Here is a 23049-nt window from a genome sequence, read left to right as displayed (position 1 = left end):
TCTGTCTTGAAATTTGTTTATATTCTGAAATAAACTTAAATGTTTAGGATATAGGAGATATCATTTAAATTTCTACTTCTTATTAACATATACATGTAAATGCCTTATTTATTTGTTTATTTATTTAACTGCATATTTATGCAGTTGTTCAATAATGAGTCAAACTTCAACTTCATCCTGAATCAATGATAGTTGGAATAATTTCAAAATCAGGTCCTCTTGAGGAAGAAAAAATATTTTCCAGTATTTATTGGAAAATGTATCCAAATAACAGTTGGGCTAATTAAAGAAAATAAAATTTTTGATAAAAGAAATGTTTAATTGATTTCTCATTTTAAAATAGCATAGCTAAGGAAAATACAAAGATTTAAAATTATATTTAAAAAGGAAATTGTCTGATTTTTATGTAAGCTTAATAAAAGTTTGAGAAGTTGACTGTGTCACATTTAATTTACATTGCATTTTGAAATTTTTTTGTGTTTGGATGCAGTTAGTAAGACTATTCAAATGTAATGTATTTTATTGTGTCAATCTTTTGCCAAGAATACCAAGTCGTGGGCAAAAACAAATGAAATTCAGTCATCAAGTAATATTTAAGATACGATCTTACAGAACCATGCAATCATGTCAGTGACATAAAAAAAATTGTAAAAGGAAATTGATGTGGGGGGGGTTTATTTTGTAATTTGGCACCATCTTTATTATTTTTACTTGTATGTTATTTAGCCTTAAAACAGTTTGGTGGCCACTTTTCTGATGGTGAAGCACTTAGTGATTCAGGTACTATTAGATGAAGTTCTTGGAGTGTTTTTCATTTCTTTTCCTTCTTTTTTTGCTGTTTAAAACAGTCTGCATAATGTTTAAATCTGGGTGGCTAACATTAATTTGTTTATTCTGAAATGCATGTAAGTGTGTGTTTGAGTGTGTTAATTTCTGATCTTAGAATATGGAAGTCACAATCACTTCTGATCATTTTAGTGTGACTGGGTTTCCATATTGCATTTCTTTGTCTACTACCTAGAGAGTAGGTAGAGACCGCAAAAAAACCCTCTCGTTTTAGTATATACAGATATCCAAGATGATATGGGAGTTGGAAAAGTCAGTGATACAATTCCTTTGTGGTGATAGAGACCAGACCATTTCCAAAAGAAGACCGAGTAGGGAGCTGCATTGACTAGGAAGGTGGCCAACAAATATTTACTAATCATTTTGAGAAAGAAGCTGGAAAGCTAGCACCTTGTTCTATGTTACTATCCAGAATAATTTTATATATTTTCAGAAGGGTATGAAGAGAGAGACAGACAGACATAGAGAGGTAGAGACAGAAAAAGGGTGGAAGGGAGGGAGGAGGGGAAGGAGAGAAGGAAAAAGGAGGGAAAGGGGGAAGAGAGAGAAAGAGAGAGTGTGTGTCAGTTATATATATGTGAGAAATATTGGGAAAGTATAATTTGAAAGGAGTTGGCCAGTAATTACAAAGCTAAGTGGCATACTAAATAGACTGCTGGACTTGGAGTCAGAAAGACCTGATTTCAAATCTTACCTTTGACTTTTATATGATATTACTCCATGATTTGGAGTATGATTTGGTATCATTTAATTCTCAGACTCAATTTTCTCAGGTCTAAAATGGCAGGATTGAACCCAGTGATCTCCATTATCCTTTACAGGACTGTGAATCTGTGACTAGACTAAATGATTGGAGGTAGACCTGAAGTAAGGGATAAAGGGACAAGCAAGGAAAGAAACCATGTTACTGGGAGGATACTAAGCTCATTTACAGAAAATAGGTGGGAAAGAAAGGTTTTGGAGAGATGTTAAATTTGAGATATATTTTTTGATTCCTTGTGGGAGAAGACAAGTAAAAAGATACAGAGAGCAATTCAGATATGGGTCTGGAGTTTTGGGAAAAGATGATGGTAATTTTAAAAATTATCTTCAAAACAACTCAAATATGTGAAAAAATTTTATTTTGAGAATAATCTTTCATGTAGAAAAAGTTATAATCATTAATATAAAAAACAATTAAGACAGTTCTCCCATTCCTCTATTTTAATGCTTTAAATACAATAAATGTGTATTATGGCTCTATCATAAACTCAAGTTCAGTGTATTAATGTTTGATATGAAATATTTCACAATTTTACATGCTAGCAATACCTTTTCTTTGCTTTTCAATTTTTTTTCAGAATTTGAGGTATGTCCATTTTTTCCTTCTCTCTAATTTTTATGACTAAGCAAAGAATACATCATTTTAATTAAGTATAACTAATTCTTCAATATAATACCATTTATCAATTTCCAAGCATAATTAATAATAATAATGCCATTTAAGAACTAATTAGATATACCTTCATATATCTTCATTTGTAACCCTGAGGAAAAAACACTTCAATAGAATTGATCCCTTTCTCTTAAAAAGTGATAAGCTATCTAGAGAATTTTAAAGTATCTTATTCTTAGCAAATAGGATAATGACTAGTAAAATAAGAAGAACAATTTGTAAAGTTGGATCTAGCTTGATTTTCCCTTGAAACCAAATAATGTCCACTTATTGATCTTGAATAATTTTCTCATTTTCAAAAGGAAAAAAAGGAATGAAAGGAAGAGGAATAGGAATGGTCAGAAGCAGGAAAAGCAAGGAGTACATTATCACTAAAGATAAGGGAATGGAAGATTTCCAAGTAGAAAGGCATCATCAACTCTGTCAGAGGCTACACATTGTTCAGAGCAAGAGAGCTAAGAAAAGGCCTTTGGGTTTGATCAATTAGGAGGCAGTTGGCAGCTATATGACATTGTGTATAGTATCTTGTCAAGAAGACGTGAGTTCAAATATTGTCTCAGATACTGACCAGCTGTGTGACTTTGGAGTGCTCACTTAATGAATGTCTCTCAGTCGCAATTTCTTCATTAGTAAAATTTGGCAAATAGTACTAATCCTATTGGGTTATCAGTATCAAATTAGATAACATTTATAAAGTGTTTTGCAAACTTTAGAAGTTATTGTCATCATCATCATCATCGTTGTTGTTAGTAATCTTTGTGAGAACAGCTTCAATAGAGCAGTCTGAGGGGGTGAGGATGGAACTCAGTTTGCAAAAAAAGTGAGTTTAAAAAGAATGTAGACATTTGAAGATGAAAGAAAAGGAGGAACATCCCTAGCATGATATGAAAGTAGACTAGGGGTTAAAAAAAAAAAAATCTTGAGATTAACCTGATACTGAAGAGAGCCCCTATTGCTGCTATAAGCCCCAGCTCTGTGTCTATACTTAGGGATTTTTAAAAACTTCATTAGTCATATCAGTGAATGACACATTATAGTGAATCAGACAGGGCAGCCTTGTGTAGTAAGGGTACCTCATCTTTATATGTCACTTTAATGGGAAGCAAAGCCAACAGCATGATGTTGGCCATTGATGAGAAAATTTCAGCCCAGAGAAATAAGGTGATTTACTGACAGTCACATAGCCAGGAATTGAAGTATATCTTTTAATTTTAAAATTAAACTTTATCCAGTTTACTACTTTAAAATAAAATAGAAAAAAAGATCAAATACTTATCTGTGATGCAATATGCTTATTAGATCATAATATCAGAGATTTGGGGCTGAAAAGGACCTCAGAGGTTATCAATTAAACTTTTCTCTTTTTTATAGATGAGGAAATTGAGGTCCAAATTTAATTTGTGTAAGAGCACAGTGCACTGTGTAAAACCATTTTGGATAGGTATGTGCAGCTATTTTTTGAATGGAACATACATGGTATGTGATAAATAGATCCTAATTTCCTTATCTGTAACCTGCTTGATCTAGAGGAAGGGATTTTAACTCGGGATCTGTGAATTTGCTTTTTAAAATATTCTGATAACTATTTCAATATTAAGTGGATTTCTATATAATCCCATGCATTTTAGACTTTTAAAAAACATTATTCTGCAAAGGAGTTCATATTTTACACAAGACTTCTAAACAGGTGACACATAAAAAAGAGATTTTTAAGGTCTAGATACTAGAGGAGAAGCATGGGGTCTTGGGGTGGAGGTGGGGGAACAGATTTAGAATCAGAGATCCTGGTTTGAAGCTTTGTTCTGCTACTTCTTAACTATGTGACTAGACAGTTAAACTTCTGTTCCTTCATCTAGAAAATGAAAAGACTGGAGTTGATTTTCTAAAGTCCTTTCGAGTCTTAGAAATCTATGAATGAATGTATGTAATTATATATGTATACTTATATGTATCTGTGTCTGATTTAATATGTCTGTCTAAATTCCAAAAGAATATATAACATAAACAATCCCTTCAAAGATAACCTATATATACCTCTGTTCTCTTCATCATAAAAGAAGCATATGTTTAGAAAGAGTGTTAAAATGAGGATCAAGAGATATAGTTTTAGTCAGATTTCTGATATGTGGATCCAATAAAGGTAATAATCCTATAAAATGCTAAAATGCACATTTTATCTGTTATTATAAATAATTTATATTATATATATTTATATTTGTAATGAAAATAATACAATGATAGCAGTATAATCATTTAAGTGATAGATTTTCTTAGAGCCCAATTTCAGGGCTCTTGTCATACTTTATTTCTTCCTTTCAGGCCACCCCCCTCATCCAATCATCACTGAGCATTTGTCCTTTTTTTTCTCTATCTCTCTTGTATTTGTGTTTTATCCTTTGATTAGATGGTAAATGCAAATGTTCTGCTCATAAGTAAAAGAATGAATGCATTTTATAACTGCAAAATACTCCATACATGTAGGCTAGTGTTGTTTATTATATTTGTTGATGTCGTTCAGTTGTTCAGATATATCCAATTCTTTGTGATCTTGTGGTCAGAGGGGTGACCAATAATGTCCTTGGCATTTTCTTGCCAAAGTGGTTTCCTTCTCCAGTGGATTAAGGCAAACAAGGCTTAAGTGACTTGTCCAGGGTAACATAGGTAGTGAGTGTCTGAAGCGAGATTTAAAGTCAGGTCTTCCTGACTGTAGGCCCATTGTTCTATCCAGTGAACCACTTAGCTTTCTCCTTTTATTGTGCTATTGCTACTTATAGTAAACTGAGAAGGCATTTCTTTTAAAAATTCTTATTTTTTTAAAGTAGCAAAGGAAAAGCTTTTCTTGGAATTGGTAAAAGTACTCATGATGACATAGCAAACATAAATGTGATGCTTAGAATTTCGGGTTGCTAAGAGACAGAGTAAGTGGTAAATTTTGAAATATCTTTAATGAAAACAATGGGGCCAACTAAATCAGTCTTCCTTGGTCAAAATATATAATAATTCCATATTCATTAATATTATTATTATAAACTTTATAGGTTAAAAAACACTTTAAATATACACATTATTTCAGTTTATTCTCAGAAAAACCCTGTGAAGTGGGTTCTATTATTGTCCTCACTTTACAGATTTTACAATTTATAGGAAATTAAGGATGGGAAGGTTAAGTGACTGTCCCTTGTCACAGATTAGCAAAATGTTTGAGATAATATACAAGCTTACATTTTTGTGACTCTAGTCAGTCACTGTATTAGGCACTACATGAAAAATGCAAGTGATTGCATAAATTTGAAGTGCTGAAAGCTAAATTAGCATTTCTCCAGGCTTTATCTTCTCAACCCTCCCCCCACACTTAAAGATCCTTATTAGATTTCCTACAGTTTTGCTATTAAGTGAATCAAACCAGCTTTCCATTTCTCTTGTAATGTTAATTTCATAGTACTAGTGTACAATATTAAATGTCTTGCCCATTTCAAAATTATATGGCATTTATATGAAATAAGAAATGTCACAAAATAGACTCCAATAAACTGTTGTAATGGTTTTATTATATATAACAGTGACTCATAAAACCATAAATTGTTAAAGTTGAAAGGAACTTTAGAGATCATCTAATTCTACATCCCCATTTTATAGATAAAGATGTGAAGTCCATAGGCTAAATGACTTGCCCTAAATCACACAATTCACCAACAGAGAGAGGTAAGGGCTGGAATTATGGAATTATGGAAAGTGAACTGGAAAAAGAAATGGCCAAGCATTCCAGTATCTTTGCCAAGAAAATTCCACATGGGACTATAAAGAATTGGATGTGGTTGGAAAATGACTCAACAATAACAAAAAGTGGAGTAAAGGGGATTTAATTGGATCCTAAAAGTTCAAACATTTTATTTGAAGAACATTTAATAGTTCTCTTCCTATACTTCTTTTTTTTTTTTTAATTATAGCTTTTTATTGACAGAACCCATGCCTGGGTAAATGTTTTACAACATTATCCCTTGCACTCAAATCTGTTCTGACTTTTCCCCTCCATCCCTCCACCCCTTTCCCCAAATGGCAAACAGCTTCCTATACTTCTAAATTAAATCAGAGGATAATGTCATAAGTCTTATTTAATTGATAGCTTTCATAAATGATTTTCTCAAAATAATTTTTATGCCACAAATTATGAGTGCCTAATATGGTTCCCATATAAAGACATGCTATGTACATACATACTGTATGTATGTGTACACATACAGAGATACTATAGTTGTCTCTTTGCTATTCTTGGTCTACAATATGTGAAAACTTTTTTGTGTCTGTTTTATTTCCTTATCTGACTTTTACAGTTGTTGAAGGAAGCAAGCAATACATCATCTTTGTTTTCCTTTTTTCATCCAATGCTTAACAAAGTTCTCTGCCCACAAGATAGAGTTTTTGGATGACAAGCATATTAAAAGAACTGTTGTAGCAGAGATGTGCATGATTGTCTCTATTATTTGACAGTTGAATAATCCTTTTCTTGTTTGATATTTCATTCTCTTAAAATAAAATTATTAAAAAACAAATTTAAAAATAATAAAATTAATTAATTAATTTAAGATTTAAATTAACTTTAATTAATTTAAAATAAATTAATAAAAACAAATGTAAAAACAATGTTTTTAAAGATAAAAAATGTTAATTCTCTTAAAATAAGAAGTAAGGCACTGCTACTCACTTATTAATCTCTTAGAATTATCTAACTAATCAGACTGGTTGGCAAAGCAAATTTAACATGTTACTACAAATGTAAGCAATTAGTTTTTTCAGCACAAACTGTTTAGTGTTTTTTTTTTTTAAGTTGCTAGTAATCAAAGATTTGAGTTGCTAGTAATCAAAGGGACACGTTGAAAGATATGAGAGTCATTTTTCTCCTTTGATGTTCAATCATAAAATAAGAGTTAGACTGAGAGTTACACTCATAGCATAGGTCTACCAAAAGGCAATGAAGAGATGAATAGACTGCTGCATATGTCCCAAAGTGTACTCTAGTAGTAGCACCAAGATTTATCTGTAGAAAACTGCCCACCATGTTGGATAGACTCTTTGTTGAAGATTTATGAATGGCTAAAATCCCTATGATGAGAGGGGGTAGTAAAGTTGTAATCTGCACCACTGGCAGACAATAGCAGATCCATTCAAATTGTAATCTCCAATTAAACATAGCAGAAAGGGTGCTAAAAGAATGCTGGATTTCAGCCAAGACACTTATTTTACATACCTATTCACTGTGAGATGATGGGCAAGATATTTAGCCTGTCTGAGTCTCAGTTTCTTCATCTGTAAAATGGGGGATAATGATGGCTCAATATCATTTTTTAAACTGTGGTGCCCTAAACTGAAAACAATGCTTCAGATGACAGCTAATGAAAGTAATGTAGAGAATATAGAGTGTATTATTTATTGTTCATGAAAGCCATTTTCCCCTTAATGAAAGCAAGATCTCATTTGTTTTCCTGACTGAGATGATATCACATTATTAATTCATATTGTTCTTGAAGTTCACTAAAATTTTGATGTTTCTTTGTTTCTGTCATTGTCTCTGTCTCTCTCACTATCTCTGTCTCTTTGCTTCTCTCTCTTTGTGTATGTCTCTTTCTATTTCTCTCTGCATGTCTTTCTATCTCTGTGTCTGTCTGCCTGTCTCTCTGTCTCCATACTTTCCCTGTCTGATACTTCTGAAGCTAATTTTTGATACCCAAGGGCTAAAGTCATTTTGTTCTTCCTTCTTTGCAGAGAAAATGAAAGAGTTAAATTATAATCTGTAATGTTGGAGAAACTGAGGCAGGAGAGAGATCAGAGAGTTTTCAGTAGTTTATTAATTGGAGAGTATAATTGACTGGACAGGACTCTCGTCTCAAATTATCCAGTCAGATAAAGATATACTGGGATCAAGGAAACCATGTTGGTCCCAGGGCTGGAATCCAGCAATGAATGGGAGTGACCCCGTTTCTTAAATACTCTTTAGAAACAAAGAACTAGAGGATGGGGGGGGGCTTCTATCAGGTTTGGGGGAGACCATAACTCCTAAAAGCCCAGAGACAGGATGTCTGAATGCCCAGAGATAAAGATGTCAGTGAGGTATCTTGGAATATTTTAGAGGGATATTGTAAATTCTTGAGGACAGGGAAGGGTTAGGCAGTCTGCTCTCTTGTTTATCTTGCTAGCAGTTTATAACCTTAGAGTAAACGGTTCCCAATCTTAATGGACCAGAGTGGGTTTTTACGACTAAGGGGATTTGACAGAACAGTTAAGGAAACTGAGACAAAGGAAACTAGTTCAGGGAAACCAAGTCAGAACAGTTAAAGAGAACTGAGGCATAAAATAATCTTCTTTTCCTTTTGTTTCATCCATTGTTAAGCAAATGTCCTATTCCTTCTTTGATACTTGTCCCAGTATAGATCAAAAAATTCTTTTTGTTGTCTTTTAATTCATCCTACATTTTAGCATTCCTGACACTCTGTGACAATTCCTAAACTTTTTGGAGGATGAAATTATCACTAAGGCAAATCAGAAAGGCTATTAACTATTCCACTTGATATAGATAACTCTAGCAGACAACTAGAAAATTAAAGCCATTCATAATTACTATAATACTCCTTTATATCAGATTTGTGATTTGTTTTCTGAACTCTTCATCTATTTTTTCTTTTTGTCCAGGTGGATTGTATAAAATGTTATATGGATTATATATATCAATATATATATATATATTATCATATATATAAGATTATATATATCTATCTATTATATAGATAGATATTAATATAATCTTATATATATTATATATATATTTAACATATATATATATATATATATATATGGATGTTATATGTTATATGTGAAAATGCAATGAAAAAAATAAAAATTTCAGAGGAAAAATGGACTTCTGATTAGAAAAATTAGGAAAGTTTCATTTAAGGAGGTAGCATTTGAATTGGGTCTTAAAGGGTAGATAAAAATGAGACATGAAGAACTGATTGGCGTGGGGGGAGGGAGAGATAGCACCGATTGGATCACATTTCCAAAATTATGAGTAGACTAAAATGTAGTGAATTATGAAAGACTAGGGAGTGGTAGGAGATATATGTGGAAAACCAAGTTGTGGCTAAACTCTGGGGAAAAGAGTCTGGTAGTATAAAATGTTAAAAGTAAAAAAAATATATATAAATAGTGCTTTTTTAAAAGAATCTACCTTTAAAATAAGAAACTGTTAGGAATTTTAAAAAGAAGGCAGTATATAACTAAAAATAGAAGATAAATCTACCTGAAACAAAAAAAACAAAAACTAATTTCAATAGAGTGCATAAGAAATCAATTTCATTCCCTTTTTGTCACCATAGTAGAGATTTGTATCTGAATTTCTTTTTAGAAAATACTAAAGGAAATGTTTTGCGTTTGTTAAGATAATTTAATTTTGGAGTTGATTTTTAATACTAATTTTTTCAATATTAGGAAATAACACCCCATCCCCATTCTCCACTCAGTTTGGCTAACCTCCTAATCCCATCCATTCCCAAAAGAGGAAAGAAGAAATAAGGTATTGGTTTTATCCAATTAGAGGAGAACTATTATACCTAAAATAAATTCTGAACTAAAAGCTTATGTACCTTCTGTCCAGATACCATAGTCCCATCAAACATATCTGATCTTCATCAATCAATCATTACAGTTTTTGATACAGACAATTGCTAGGACGTTGTCTTAAAATTACTTTGGCTTTTGATGCCTTGGTCTCTTCAGCCACTTTTATTGGCTACAAAGAAAGTTTCTTGCTGTCAACTCTCCTTAAAACCATATAAAATCTGAAGTCAGTTGATGAACTCTGGAAAAAGCACCCTGTAGCAGAGTACCTACTATGTTATTCTTGAATAGAGGCAATTGGTAGCACAATGGTTAGAGTGCTAAACCTGGAGTCAAGAAGTCCTGAGTTCTAATGTGATCTCAAAAAACAGCTGTGGTGATCCCTAGGAAAGTCACTTAAGTTTTTTTATTTCTCAGTTTTCTCAATGGTAAAAAGGATGTAATATCACCTACCTTGTAGATATAAGAAATGGCACCCAGGGAAAATTAACAGGGTATGTAATCAGTAATTGGTATATTGGATCAATAGTGGTACCAACAACAAAAATAAAATAAAAGGAATAGGTTTGTGGAGAAGTCTTTTCATTTATACATCTGTGTGTGTGTATGTGTGTGTGTGTGTGGGGGGTTCTTCTTCCTGGTATGCAGTGTTGCATTGCATCTTTACACACTTACACTCTCAATCTAACTAGTATATCATCATGTGTTCTATTCACTAATCATTTAACAATAAAATATAAATTCTGTTTTTGTTTAATTATTTCAAGGTGAAGATACCATGACAGGAGATGGTGGGGAATATTTGAGACCTGAAGATTTGAAAGAACTAGGTGATGATTCTTTGCCCAGCAGCCAGTTCCTTGATGGTATGAGTTACCTGAGATACAGCTTAGAGGGAGGACGATCAGACAGGTATTTCCTTAAAGCACCTATTTACAATTCCTAAAGCAAGTGCTCATATAATAACTAATAACCCAGGTTGTCCACCACTGCTGCCCACAAGTTTTTCCTCAGTTTTAGCTATTCTTTCCCTTAGCAAAATAAAACAGATTTGGGAGAATCATTGGATGTTATTACATATTGACATTTTGTTAATATTAATTTCCTTGGCTTTTTATTATTTTCATGATTTCTTTGATGATAACTGTATACTGAAGGTTAACTATCAAGAAAAAATAAATTTTAGAAGATTTAGTAGTAGCTCTCCCCAATAGGGAAACCAGAACATCAATTCCAGATGAGTCTAACTTTGATGCATAAACTGGGTAAAACTTGAGATTTTATATGCCAATGGAAATATAAATATCTATATGTATACATTTGAAAAGAGAGGAAGAAATGTATAAAGATCTCTGTATCAGTATATATGTATATAAGTATGTGTATGTGTATATATATATATGTATAGATGTATGCCTGTATATACACAAATATGTGTAAATGATATCTTTTAGTAGACCACCTGCAGTAATTGAAGTTTGTTATTGTTTGAGACAAATCAATTAAGAACATTATCCTCATAACTGATCAAAAATGTATCTGCTAACACTAAATCTATTATCATCAATGTAGAAAAGTGAATATTGCTAAATACTAATGTTTGTTTTAGTTTTATTGATTTTAGAACAAGGTCTTTTAGAAATTCTTTCATTTTTGTTCATCATATTTAATCAAGAACTTTATGTATAGTATGTAACAAAACCTAATTCCAAATGGGCCAAATGCCTTCAGAGTTTGGGCTGTATCATTGGCTATTATTCTAGTTTTTATTTTGACATCTTTGATCTATCCTTTAAAAAAAAAATTTAAAAATCCACTAATAAGCAGATGTTGATGATTTGATTCTTCTATCTTTACCTTTACCTTGGCTCTTTGCAAGAATGTTTCTGTTGCTTTTTTCATTTCAAAGTACTTGGGAGAGAATGGTTTTAGACTAATGATTTAAAGACCATCTATAAAATGGGAATAAATAGTTTGATATGTCCTTTTAAATCGAACATCGTCAGACAGCACATAAAATAAAGGAGAAGAAGAAACAAAACAAAAGCCTCTTTCCAGACTTAGACAGTAATTTTTAGAATGCTAATGTATCTGGGACTTCAGAGAGGAAGTTAAAGGAGCAGTCATGTTTTCTTTCTTTCACAATTTAGGCAAAGTAACCATTTTTCTTTTTTATTATTTCTCTCTTCTTCCATTTCTTTCCCCCCTTTATTTGTCTTTTTTCTTTATTGGGTATACTTTTAATAGCACCATACCCGGGTAGGTATTATATGGCATGAAAACATCTTCCCAGATACTATCATGCTACCCCTCTCCATTGCTCATTTGCTTTGTGTATCTGCTGATGTGGCTTGTACCCTGGAATTATGGATTTGTCTTAATGATTAAGATTTTTAAAACATATTCAAAAGTAACCATTCAACTGACACAACAATATTAAAAATTCAGGAAAGAAATTCTCAACGTGTGTGTAATAAGATCCCAGAGTCAGAATTCTAGAAGCTTTGAAGAGACTTGTGAAATTAATCAAGCTTGATATCCAAGAGAAGGGAACAAACCTGCCAATATACACATACAGAAAAGAAAAAGATTAAGATCTCTATAAAGAACATAATTTAATAGTCTTGCAGTTTCTACTTCTTTTAGTAAAGTTATTGGCATTCATTTTTACCATAGTCCCAATTTAAACAGTAGATGAGAAAAAAGGCATTATTTGCATAGACAGCTGAAGTAGTAGATGCAAAATGAAAAAAAGATTCCCTCTTAAGTATTTTCTGTGTGGTTCTAAGACATACAAGGTACGGTCTTTGAAAAAAAAAAAAGCTTAATTCCTAAATGATGGATGTCTTCCTCAATTGTTAAATTATTGGAGACATTTTTACTAGTCATTACTGTCAGGACAAGGCATTGTGTTGACAGACATACAGATAAAGTGTCTCAAAAACCTAGACAGACATGTATGGCCTAAAAACCAGTGGTCCTTTAGTATTTTATGATTTTTGTTATTTTCATTAGGCATTGTGATATGCATAGAAAGTGGTTACCCCCTTGCAAAGTGTTGTAAAATATTGCATGGCTCTCTTTGTAAATTTACTCAATATTTAAAACTGGAGTAGGGAACCTGTAGTCTAGGGACTTAAGGCATGCAGTCTCTATTGCTGTCCTCCAGAAACCTATTCAGAATACAATCTTTGGTGACTAGAAGAATATGTCAAAACTAGTTGTTTCAGAAACATTCTTAGTGTCTCTTCCTTCCTTTCTTTCTTGAACAATCTTCTTCTGCTCTCCCTAATATAAAACTTCCTCTTCTTTCATTTCCATTTTTATTTCTCTTTTCTGTCTCAGTCTTCTCCTCCCACATCTTCTCTATGGTTGTCTTTATTTCTCCCTTTCTTAATCTATTCATATCTCCTTTCCTCCCACTTCTTTCCCTTTCTTTCTTCTTTCTTGCACCTCTTTCTCTCCCTAACCTAGAAATGATATTAAAGAGATATACTTTAAAATATTATTAATATAACTATATTATTATATGACATGAATATCATATTTTAAAATACTAATTGTATTAATGAAAAGAAGTTGTATGTTTTAAATTAAATGTTTAAGATATTTTTCAAGGGAAAGATATTCCTAAGATTAAATGATCTGTGTGCCTTTCAATTAAGTTTTTGCTAAGGGTTAGTACTACTTGAGAAAAAAATGGTTCCCTACCCCTGGTTTAAATTATTAAGGAAAAGCAAAAGAATATTAAGAAAAAGTCATGAAGAATGTGGTCTTTAACTGCTTCTTCACTTTGAGGACAGAAATGGATAATATTTGTGTGTTTTAACTTGATTATCTGCTGTTAAAATTTTAATAGCAGCACAAATAATATATTTTGCTATTCATACTTAAATACATAAAATCTTAATGATTGTTCTTTTTTTGGACACACAAAGTAAAGTATTACGCAACACTAATAAAGATCAATTAGGCAATTCAGTTGATAGAATGCTGGGTCTGGAGTAAAGCATACTTGAGTTCAAATTTGACCTTGAATATTTATAATTGTATGATCCTGGGTAAGTAATGTAATCATGTTTGCCTTAGTTTCCTCATTTTTAAAATGAACTAGAGAAGGAAATGGCAAACCATTTCATTGTTTCTCTGCTAAGAAAACCCCAATGGAGTCACAAAGAGTTAGACATGATTCAAGTGACAGAAAAATAACATAAATAAAAGAATAATACAAAATCACAGTTTCTGAACTATTTATATTTAGATTTAGTATGAGCTTCTTAGAGATTCATAAAGTCAGATATTCTCAAGCTCCAGCTAACTTTAAAATCAAGTTCTTTACTACTGGACCCAGAGCCCAGCTAGGAAATATCTAGAAAGAATTCAGATCACTATAGGTTATTGCTAAGGCCTATTGCTAAGGCATTAACAAAATTATTGATTGTTAGCTGACTCCTATGTTTGTTAGAATCTTTAAAAAGATGCAGATAAATAGATGGTATATATATATATATATATATATATATATATATATATATATATATATATATATATTTGGATGTAGTATTCTCATTGTGAAGTGCCATACTTTCTAAGAAGCATGCTTTTGTAGCATGTTTTACTTAATTTCAATCATTGCTACTAATAAAATAATGTCCACTCATTCAAAGTAAATTGAGTCTTAGTGTTAGAAGTTCTGAAAGGCAATATGACTAATGGATAGGGATGCCTGGCTTCAAGGTAAGGAAAAGCTTGAGTTCATATCCTTCTTCAGTTCCTTCCTTTGATACATACTGATTGGATAAGCAAATAACTTAATCTCTCATTGCCCCAGATAATTTAGACTGTACCTTACAGAATACTTATTTATCTGAGCTAATAGAGGGAGTTTACTTATTGAGAGTTCTCTGCACTAGTGAAATTGCAGGTCAAGTCCCTTATACCTTCCAGCTTCCCAAAATGGATATGCAGATATTGTGAATCATGCATCCCCTTTCAAAAAACTTTAAAATGAGTTTTTTGTGCTGTTATTAAAATGTATTAAACCACACGTAATAGTAGAGAGCAAATGAATTATAACTTTGCTTACTATATACAATAAATAGTCAAAGCCTTTTTAAAAATGGAAAACATTGATTATTCAGATCTTGAAAGTCCATTCTGCAGTCAAGACCCATTCTTGTTTGATATCCATAGGTGTTTGATTGTTTTTATTATGAATGGTAGATGTCATGTGAATGATCCTGAGCTCAGAAATACTTTCATGTGTTCTTTTGTCTCTGATTGTTTCAGCTACTGGCATTACTAAGGTCAGCACAAATAGTGTATACAAAAAGAACAGAGCTTTCCTTTTTAAAAGACTGGAAACTCACAAGAAAAATTCCATTTCTGCAGGAGGCATGCAGATGGCCAGAATTCACTACTGTGTATCTTCCAGGGGAGAGCAAGCACCAACTTTTCATTGGTTGGACCATGAATGTATGCGTTCAGAAAGACTGACAGAATAAGTGAAAATGAAATATGTTTAGAAATTTTACTTTCACTTTGGCCTTTTTTCCAGAGGAATGATGATTATGATCCTAACTCCCCCCCTGCCCAATTACAGTGAGATTAACATTATAACCTCTTTTAGGAATCCATAGAGGAATGATTCCCATTTTCTGTGTTCCTCATATGGGTAGTAAATGAAGCCAAATGGCTGCTTTAAATATTTTTATGTAGAAAATGAATCTGATTGAGGACCAAGTTTTAACTTGGATTCTTTCCAATTTTTTCCATTGAATGATAACTAGTCCATTGTTTTGCTTTTGCTCTCTGGGAAAAAAATAAAGTTAGAGTTACAATTGTAAGGTTTTTATTTTTCTCCCTTGGTCACTTTTTATGCCCCTCCTGGAAGTTACATCATCAGCTAATAGCATGCTTTTTTTTCACTCTCCCTGCTCTGCCTACCATCTCTTCCTTACAAAACTGCTACTCCTGATGACTTATGACAATGACTTCCTGCCAACCTACCAGTCTTCGCTCCTTCAGTTCAGACAGGTCCCACACCCTGAGCCATGCCTCCTATCTGAGAGATAGCACCATGATTGATGAGACAGTTGTGATCCCTAGCCACCAGGTATGTAGGGTATTTTTCCTTTTATTTTATTGCTCAATGGTAAGTCTCTGTGTTTGCATGTTGTTTATTAATAGAAATATGCTGAAGATTTTTAATCATTTTATAAATAATAAATTAATTTGAATTCATTTGGCAAGGCAACAAGTCAATATTTTGAATTTAGAACAGAAATTAATCAGGAGAGATGGATTAACTCTGCCACTAAATGTCTGACCTTAGAGAAGTCACTTGATTTCTCCAAGTCTCATTTGTAAAATAAAAGAGTTAGAAAATGTGTGCATGACAAGTTTAATCTGCATTTTCTCCATCACTTTCTCATCACTACATAACATTTGCTGATTTTCAAAATATAAGTGTTCTCACTAAAAATGTCACATTTGGCTCTCCCAATCTGGTATGAACTGACCCTGACACATCACTAAATGGAATAGATGATTATGAACATCCTTTCTAGTTAAAAATATATATATATATAAATCTACCAAAAATGTTTATTTTCAAATTTTTTCAACTGAGCAGGGATTTTTGATTAAAATAGACTAATAAAATCATTCTTAATCACATTCAAATTACATTGCAGTATTATAAAAGGTACAGAGAAACAGCAGTTTCCTTGTGTAGTAAAAAAAATCCTCACTTCATCAGATGAAGATGATGAATGATCAATTTAGATTAGGTCAGTCTCCATAAATCTATACTTTTAGATACTGGAAGAGAGAGGTTGTTCATATTTATCTGCATAAATGTCACTTATTTCCCAGGAGAACATAAATTCTTTTTTCTTTTTTTAAAAAAGTTTTGAACTTAACCATCAAATAAAATGTCTACTTTCATATGCTTTATAGAACAAAAATATAGTGTCATCAGGAAACTTCAAATCTGTATTACATAAAACTTTTTTTTTCATTTTAAAGAAACAATAAATTTAGCATCTAACTTTCAAAGGTATCTTGTTTGTCTGGGATTCCTTTCGGCTTTCTTTCAGTTCTTTACCTTTAAGGAAAATTGTTTGGACCCTAAGCTTGCCTTCTTTCTCTTCCCTACCTTAATCTAACAAATGGGGAAAAAAGAAGAAAACAAGTGTAACAAATACACACAATCAAGAAGAGAAATTCCCTCACTGAGTATTTTCAAAAATGCATGTATAATTCTCCATCTTGAGCCTATCACCTGTTAGATTCTGAATAGCATCATTCACCATTCCAATTGATAAATGAATTGATCAGAATTCTTAAGTCTTTCAAAATAACTTTTTTTTTCACACTACTGTTATTTCATAAATTGTTTGCTTTGTTCTGCTCCCTTCACTCTGCATCAATTCATTTAATTCTTCCCAGGTTTCTCTAAAAAATGTTTCATCATTTTTTATGACCCAGTAGTTATATCTAAATTCTAATAGCTCAGGGGCTACATCATTTGTCAAAGATCAATCCTCAATGTGTCACAGAGTCTTCTCCATAATAAGCATTTAATAAATACTTGTTGAATTGAACCTAGTATCTCTAATCTGCATTCTGTTTTAATTATTAGATAACCAATCTGAAAGAATTTTCTGGCCAATTGTCTTTGGATATTTCTTTGTAGATATTAGATATAAATAGTTGCATAATTAATCTAATTAGAATCATATGAGCTATAATTATTTTTAATTGAAAATATGGATTTTTATTAAATATTGTTCTTTGTATCTAGGTATCAACTTTGGCCAAAGAGGCAGAAAGGACTTCTTATCGTCTCAGCTGGGGTACTGACCATTTAGATAATGTGGCCCTTTCTTCCAGTCCAATTCATTCTGGGTGTGTAAATCACTTTTATCTATCCAAACTAAGAGATAAAAAATATGAGAATGTGCAGTTTCAAGTGGTTTTAACTAATATCTATAATCTTAATGTTGAGTTGGCCTTCCTTTAAAAGGGGTTCCTTGAAGAGATCACCTCTTATTTAAGTATCTTTGAATTATTATTTGATTTATAAAAAATTAAAATATATAAATTTTGAAAAACAAGATCAGTAACATAAGGTGAAGTTCATCTTCAGCTACTTATTTTCATTCAACCAATTAATTTCCAAATGGAGATAATGTCATCCATTGGAATGTAAGTTTCTTATGAATAAGGATTATTTTGTTCTTTTATTTCCAGAACCATGTACAATGCCTACCTACCACAGAACAGGTGCTTAATGAATGTTTGTTGATTGATTAATTAATTTGTATTGAATTTTCATCTCAATAAATAAGGAAATGGAAATTATATTAACATGTTAAAAGATAGGTAAATTGAAGTTAGATTCTAATCAAAAGATATTTGAACTTTAGATTATTGAGGAGCAAAATTGAAATATAAGTTGTGGATCAATGAAATGTATCTTAAAACACTTCTCTGATATGTTTTAACTCAAAGTTTGGTAGGTGATAACTTTGAACATGAATATTAAATAGATAAATACATAATCCAAAGTTTTTTCTTTTAATTTATTCATGAAAAAGCTACCAAAATTCATGATTTCCTCATGAAATATTTAGCTTTGAATATTAAATTTGATCCTCATTTTCAGCAACCCAATTAGTTTTGTCTTCCAACCTAAAATCTTTCCCTCTGCAAATACAAAAAACAAACAAAAAAGCCAAAACAACAACAAAAACATTGGGAGTCTTAGAAACTAAAATATTTGGGTAGTATTAGTAATAACACATTTATATAATATCTTATAATTAAAAACCCCTTTAAAGCCTAATTTAATTATCACATGAGCAGGGTAAGGCAGATTTTATTGTCCCCATTTTATAGACCCAGAATGGTAACATTTGAAGCAAGTAGGCAATACAATGGTTAGAGATGCTTTATCTAGAGATTGATCAAATACATTCTCATTCCCTTTACTAGCAAGGTGACCAAGTTATCTAATTGCTTCCTCTCTTTTCCTCATCTGTAAAATGAGGAAAATAAAGCACTTGGTTGTTGAGAATAAAATGAGATTATTCTGGTAAAGTACTTTGCTGACCTTAAAGCTATCATTATTTTTACTCCATTACTATCAATATTATAATTGTGTTTTGGTACAGTTGGGTCTTAACATCCAGAAAATTTGACTCTTAATTCCAGTACTTTGTTACTGAATATCAACAATCTACATAGATCTTAGTTGAGACAGTGAAGTTTGATTTAAGAAAAACCTTTTGACATTTAAAAAAACTCTGGTGGTGATTATCCACTGTCCAAAATGATTTTTCACTCAAGAAAAAAAAATTAGGGGAAATTTTCTTTAAATTAGTGGTAGCCCAACGGGGCAGCTAGGTAGTACAGTGTAGAGATCACTAGCTGTGAAGTCAGGAGAACCTGAGTTCAAAATCTGGTCTCAGACACTTAAAACTTCCTAGCTGTGTGACCCTGGGCAAGTCACTTAACTCTAATTGCCTCAGCAATAATAATAATAATAATGGTAGCCCATCAATTAAAGAGGCAGTTAGGTCGTGCAGTAGATACAGTGCCAACCCTGAAGTTAAGAAAACTCATATTTATGAACTCAAATCTTGCCTCATACAGTAAATAGTTGTGTGACCCTGGGCAAATCAGTTTGCCTCAGTTCCTCATCTGTAAAATTGGCTAGAGAAGGAAATGCAAACTATTCCAGTATCTTTGCCAAGAAAGCCTCAAATGGCATCATGGAGAGTTGCAAATAAATGAAAAGATAAAAATCAATTACAATTATTCTGTTTAATCACATCAACTTACAAACAGCTTTTCCAAAGTTTTCTAATTTGTAAAAAGTTAAATACACTTATTGTTTGAGGGTAAGGTGTATTTCTATTCCTCAAGATTTAAAATTAAGAGATTAGTGATTGAAGTATAATAGTTTTGGAGAATAGAGGACTTTCTAGACTGATATCTAAGGATGTGTTTTGACCAGTGTTCCTAAGCAGATCTTCTGCATAGTCTGTGGGAAAAGAGGTCCTGTATGAGGAACAACTCATACTTTTAACTAGATGAAGCATTCAAGAAACCAAAACTCTTAATATTTTTAATGATTTATGAGTTCTTAAAATCCTTTATATGAATTGAACTAATAGGATAACCTTTGTTACCTTAGCATTGTCTCTTAAATTTATGTACAAAGTACTCAAACATCTACTTACTTTTTCCATTTAAAAAAAGGCAAAAAATGTGCTAAACAGAGCATTCTATATCTACTTAGCAATAATATCATGTAAGACAATAATGAATAATGGAAATCTTCACCATTATTGATCTATTTTGATATTTCCTCAGTAAGCAGTATGTTATAGTGGATAGACCTTGATCTTGAAGTCTAGGTTCAAAACTTAGCTTTGAAACCTGTCTCACTTAACCTGTAGGACACCCAAATTCTCTGTAAATTAAAGAACAGTTACTGATTTCAGTTGCCAGATAAAACTTCCATGATAGTAGTTCTTAATAACTGTAGTACCTTTCAACATATTTTCTTCTGAAGAGTTCATGTTATCAACTAAATCTAGATAAGTTGTGAGAAATTTTGGAAACCTCACCAATCCTGAGGTCCCTAATATTTAAAAGATTGCCTTGATAGCACAGCATAGGTAAATAACATTTATAGCATAAAATTTTTTATAAGCCATTCCAGATTCCTTGCCTAGTTTCAACATTTATAACATGTCTTCAAGGACACAAACCAATTTTATCCTTTAGGGAGATATGTTTTTTATCCTAATAAGGCCTGCACAAATATACATATCATAACATGAAAGACTTTCAAATGTGATATGGGAGATCATAATTGTTGAATCACGTATTGGTAAGGAGTATGAATGAATAACATAATTATTTAAACTCTCTCATTGTAACGAGGCAACATGGCATAGTGAATATAGAACAAGTCTTTGGCATTGGGAAAGCCTATTGCAGACCTGCGTCTGACTTGTTTTAGCTGTTTGATTACTATGAGTTACTAAATCCTTCAAGGTTCTGGATAATTGACTAAGATTAAGTTACACAAGTTGCCGATCTGTACTAGCATAGAGTTTCTTTGTAAAATACAAATTCAGAACATCACAAAAAACAGATTCTAGAGACTATTTCTACCAAATTATTTTGTGAATTTTAATGAGGACAGTTATTTCAATTAGGAGTGTATATATAATATATAAATATTCTTTAAAACACCTTAATGGAAATAATAATTACTTTTTTGTATGTATTTTAAAATTTTTAAATGGTAGCCACCATGAAGACTTTCCTCTACCTCATCATTTACACAGAGCTTTAATATTTTCATAAGACAGCTATTATTTCTATCTTTTCTATATCTATATCTATGTGTATGTATATATATATATATATATATATATAGTATGTGCTCAAATATACAATATATTTTAGTTTCATTCTCTACTGATTTCTTTATTTTCTCTTCTGATTTCTTTCTTTGTATTTCACTTTATCCATTCCTTCTCTGTGCTAAAGTATCTATTCTGTTGCAGCCACTCATCTCCATGTCTTGATCGTGACAACAGCAGGTGAACTTGTGCATAATTTCCTTCGCCAACATTTTGCCCATTTTTTTCCTTCTTGGATCATTTCCTCCTCCTTATTTCTTCCTCTCTTCCCCTTACTCAGGATGCTTTAGTGTGGACCTACATAGTCAAAAGAGATGTATCACCAAAGAGAGGGCCATTAGTCATCATTATTCTTAAGTATTTTAGAAGGAAGGATGGCTATTATTTTGTGTGTTATCAGTAATTAAGTTGAAGGGTGCTTAGATCATATGCTAAAACTTCCCAGTTTTCTCTCTTGAGAAGGAGGTCTACAGGTGAATAGAGGTTTCTATAGAAATTTCAAATTAGTTCAGTTATTTTTAAATCTTTTTAAAGGATTATGATTTTAGGTGGCATCCTAGAGTTTTTCATCATAATCTAATGGAAAGAAAGTCAGAAATATTGAATGTTATTAGATCCTTAGCATTTAAGGAAATATCCTTGGGCCTTTTAAAAAAATTATATCACTTAGTAACTTTTCAGTTAGTGTTCTGATAAAAAAAGATTCATTATTCCATGTTGATTGGAGTTATTTTTTTTAATTAGTTAACAAGCATTTATTAGGTATTTACTATATGTCAGGTACTGTGCTAAGTATTAGGGATGCAAACAAAAGAGATAATCAATTATTTTTTTATTTACATAATCATCCTTTTGTATTATTAATCCACATGAACAGAAAATAACCTAAATATTCTAATTTGAAATACCATAATGTATTATATTTATCTCTAGGATTGATTATCTTTTGTTATTATTTCTAGAGCACTTTTTTAATAAAGCTTTTTCCTCATGATAATCTTGTGACACTGACAGTAAAAGAATTATTATCACTTTTTTTCAGATGAAAAACTGAAGTTCTTTGCCCCAGGTCATCCATTAGTGTCTTTGAGATTTGGAGACTCACCCTGAATTCAGGGCTTCTGATTATAAGACTATTGCTTTTTTTGTATTACCCCCCCCCCCTTTTTTTTAAGCAACAATGAAATTAAAATCATTCTCACTAAAAACCTTTTGACAGATGAATTTTGATTGAATTATTTCTTGAATCTTATTTTATTAATCCCTCAATTTACACAATCTGAAGGAACCTCTGAGATAGGGAAAAGATTTTTTTTTCCCTTGAGTATCTTAGAAACTAGATTTACTCCAATATATTCTAATTGTTAATACATTAGTAGATCACTGAAGCAACCTGATGAATTTCCACCCCTACTCTTTTACCCAGTCACTAACTTGGAATGTCTTAATCATTTTTCCTGCCCATCCTCTGCAACCCCACCCCCAACCCTGACCTTGAATGAATTAAAAGTACCTAGATCTAAAACCTAGCAGATTTTTTTTTTTGGGGGGGGGAGTGTGGATGCAGTGTTCTGACAACTGGGGTCCTTATCTCCTGTTGCATTAAATAAAGCATGTAAACTATTTTTAGTTCAATGGGATCTGCTTCTAGGCCAGTAGTCTACTTAATGACATGGTGTTGCCTTTGTATTTTTTCTCTCAAATTGTGATAAA

At 31.9% G+C, this 23049-nt stretch overlaps 1 protein-coding gene across 44 annotated transcripts in view; it reads left to right on the top strand.

Moving 5' to 3' along the window:
• The window catches only part of ANK2 (ankyrin 2), an 819525-nt gene that overhangs the window by 722275 nt on the left and 74201 nt on the right, over window positions 1–23049 (top strand). For 13 of the 44 annotated variants that reach the window (XM_031944040.1, XM_031944043.1, XM_031944046.1 and 10 more), the window contains 5 exons: window positions 10657–10801; window positions 12137–12148; window positions 15902–16004; window positions 17697–17800; window positions 21481–21516. In XM_031944040.1, the coding sequence (XP_031799900.1) occupies window positions 10657–10801; window positions 12137–12148; window positions 15902–16004; window positions 17697–17800; window positions 21481–21516 (400 nt within the window). The remainder of the gene's footprint in view (window positions 1–10656; window positions 10802–12136; window positions 12149–15901; window positions 16005–17696; window positions 17801–21480; window positions 21517–23049) is intronic. The other 31 variants (XM_031944071.1, XM_031944064.1, XM_031944041.1 and 28 more) reach the window with 5 other exon arrangements.

This window comes from Sarcophilus harrisii, chromosome 6 (genome assembly GCF_902635505.1).
Source record: "Sarcophilus harrisii chromosome 6, mSarHar1.11, whole genome shotgun sequence".
Classification (NCBI taxonomy): domain Eukaryota; kingdom Metazoa; phylum Chordata; class Mammalia; order Dasyuromorphia; family Dasyuridae; genus Sarcophilus; species Sarcophilus harrisii.
The sequence above is the reverse complement of the archived record's forward strand: the minus strand, read 5'-3'. Positions and strand labels throughout refer to the sequence as shown.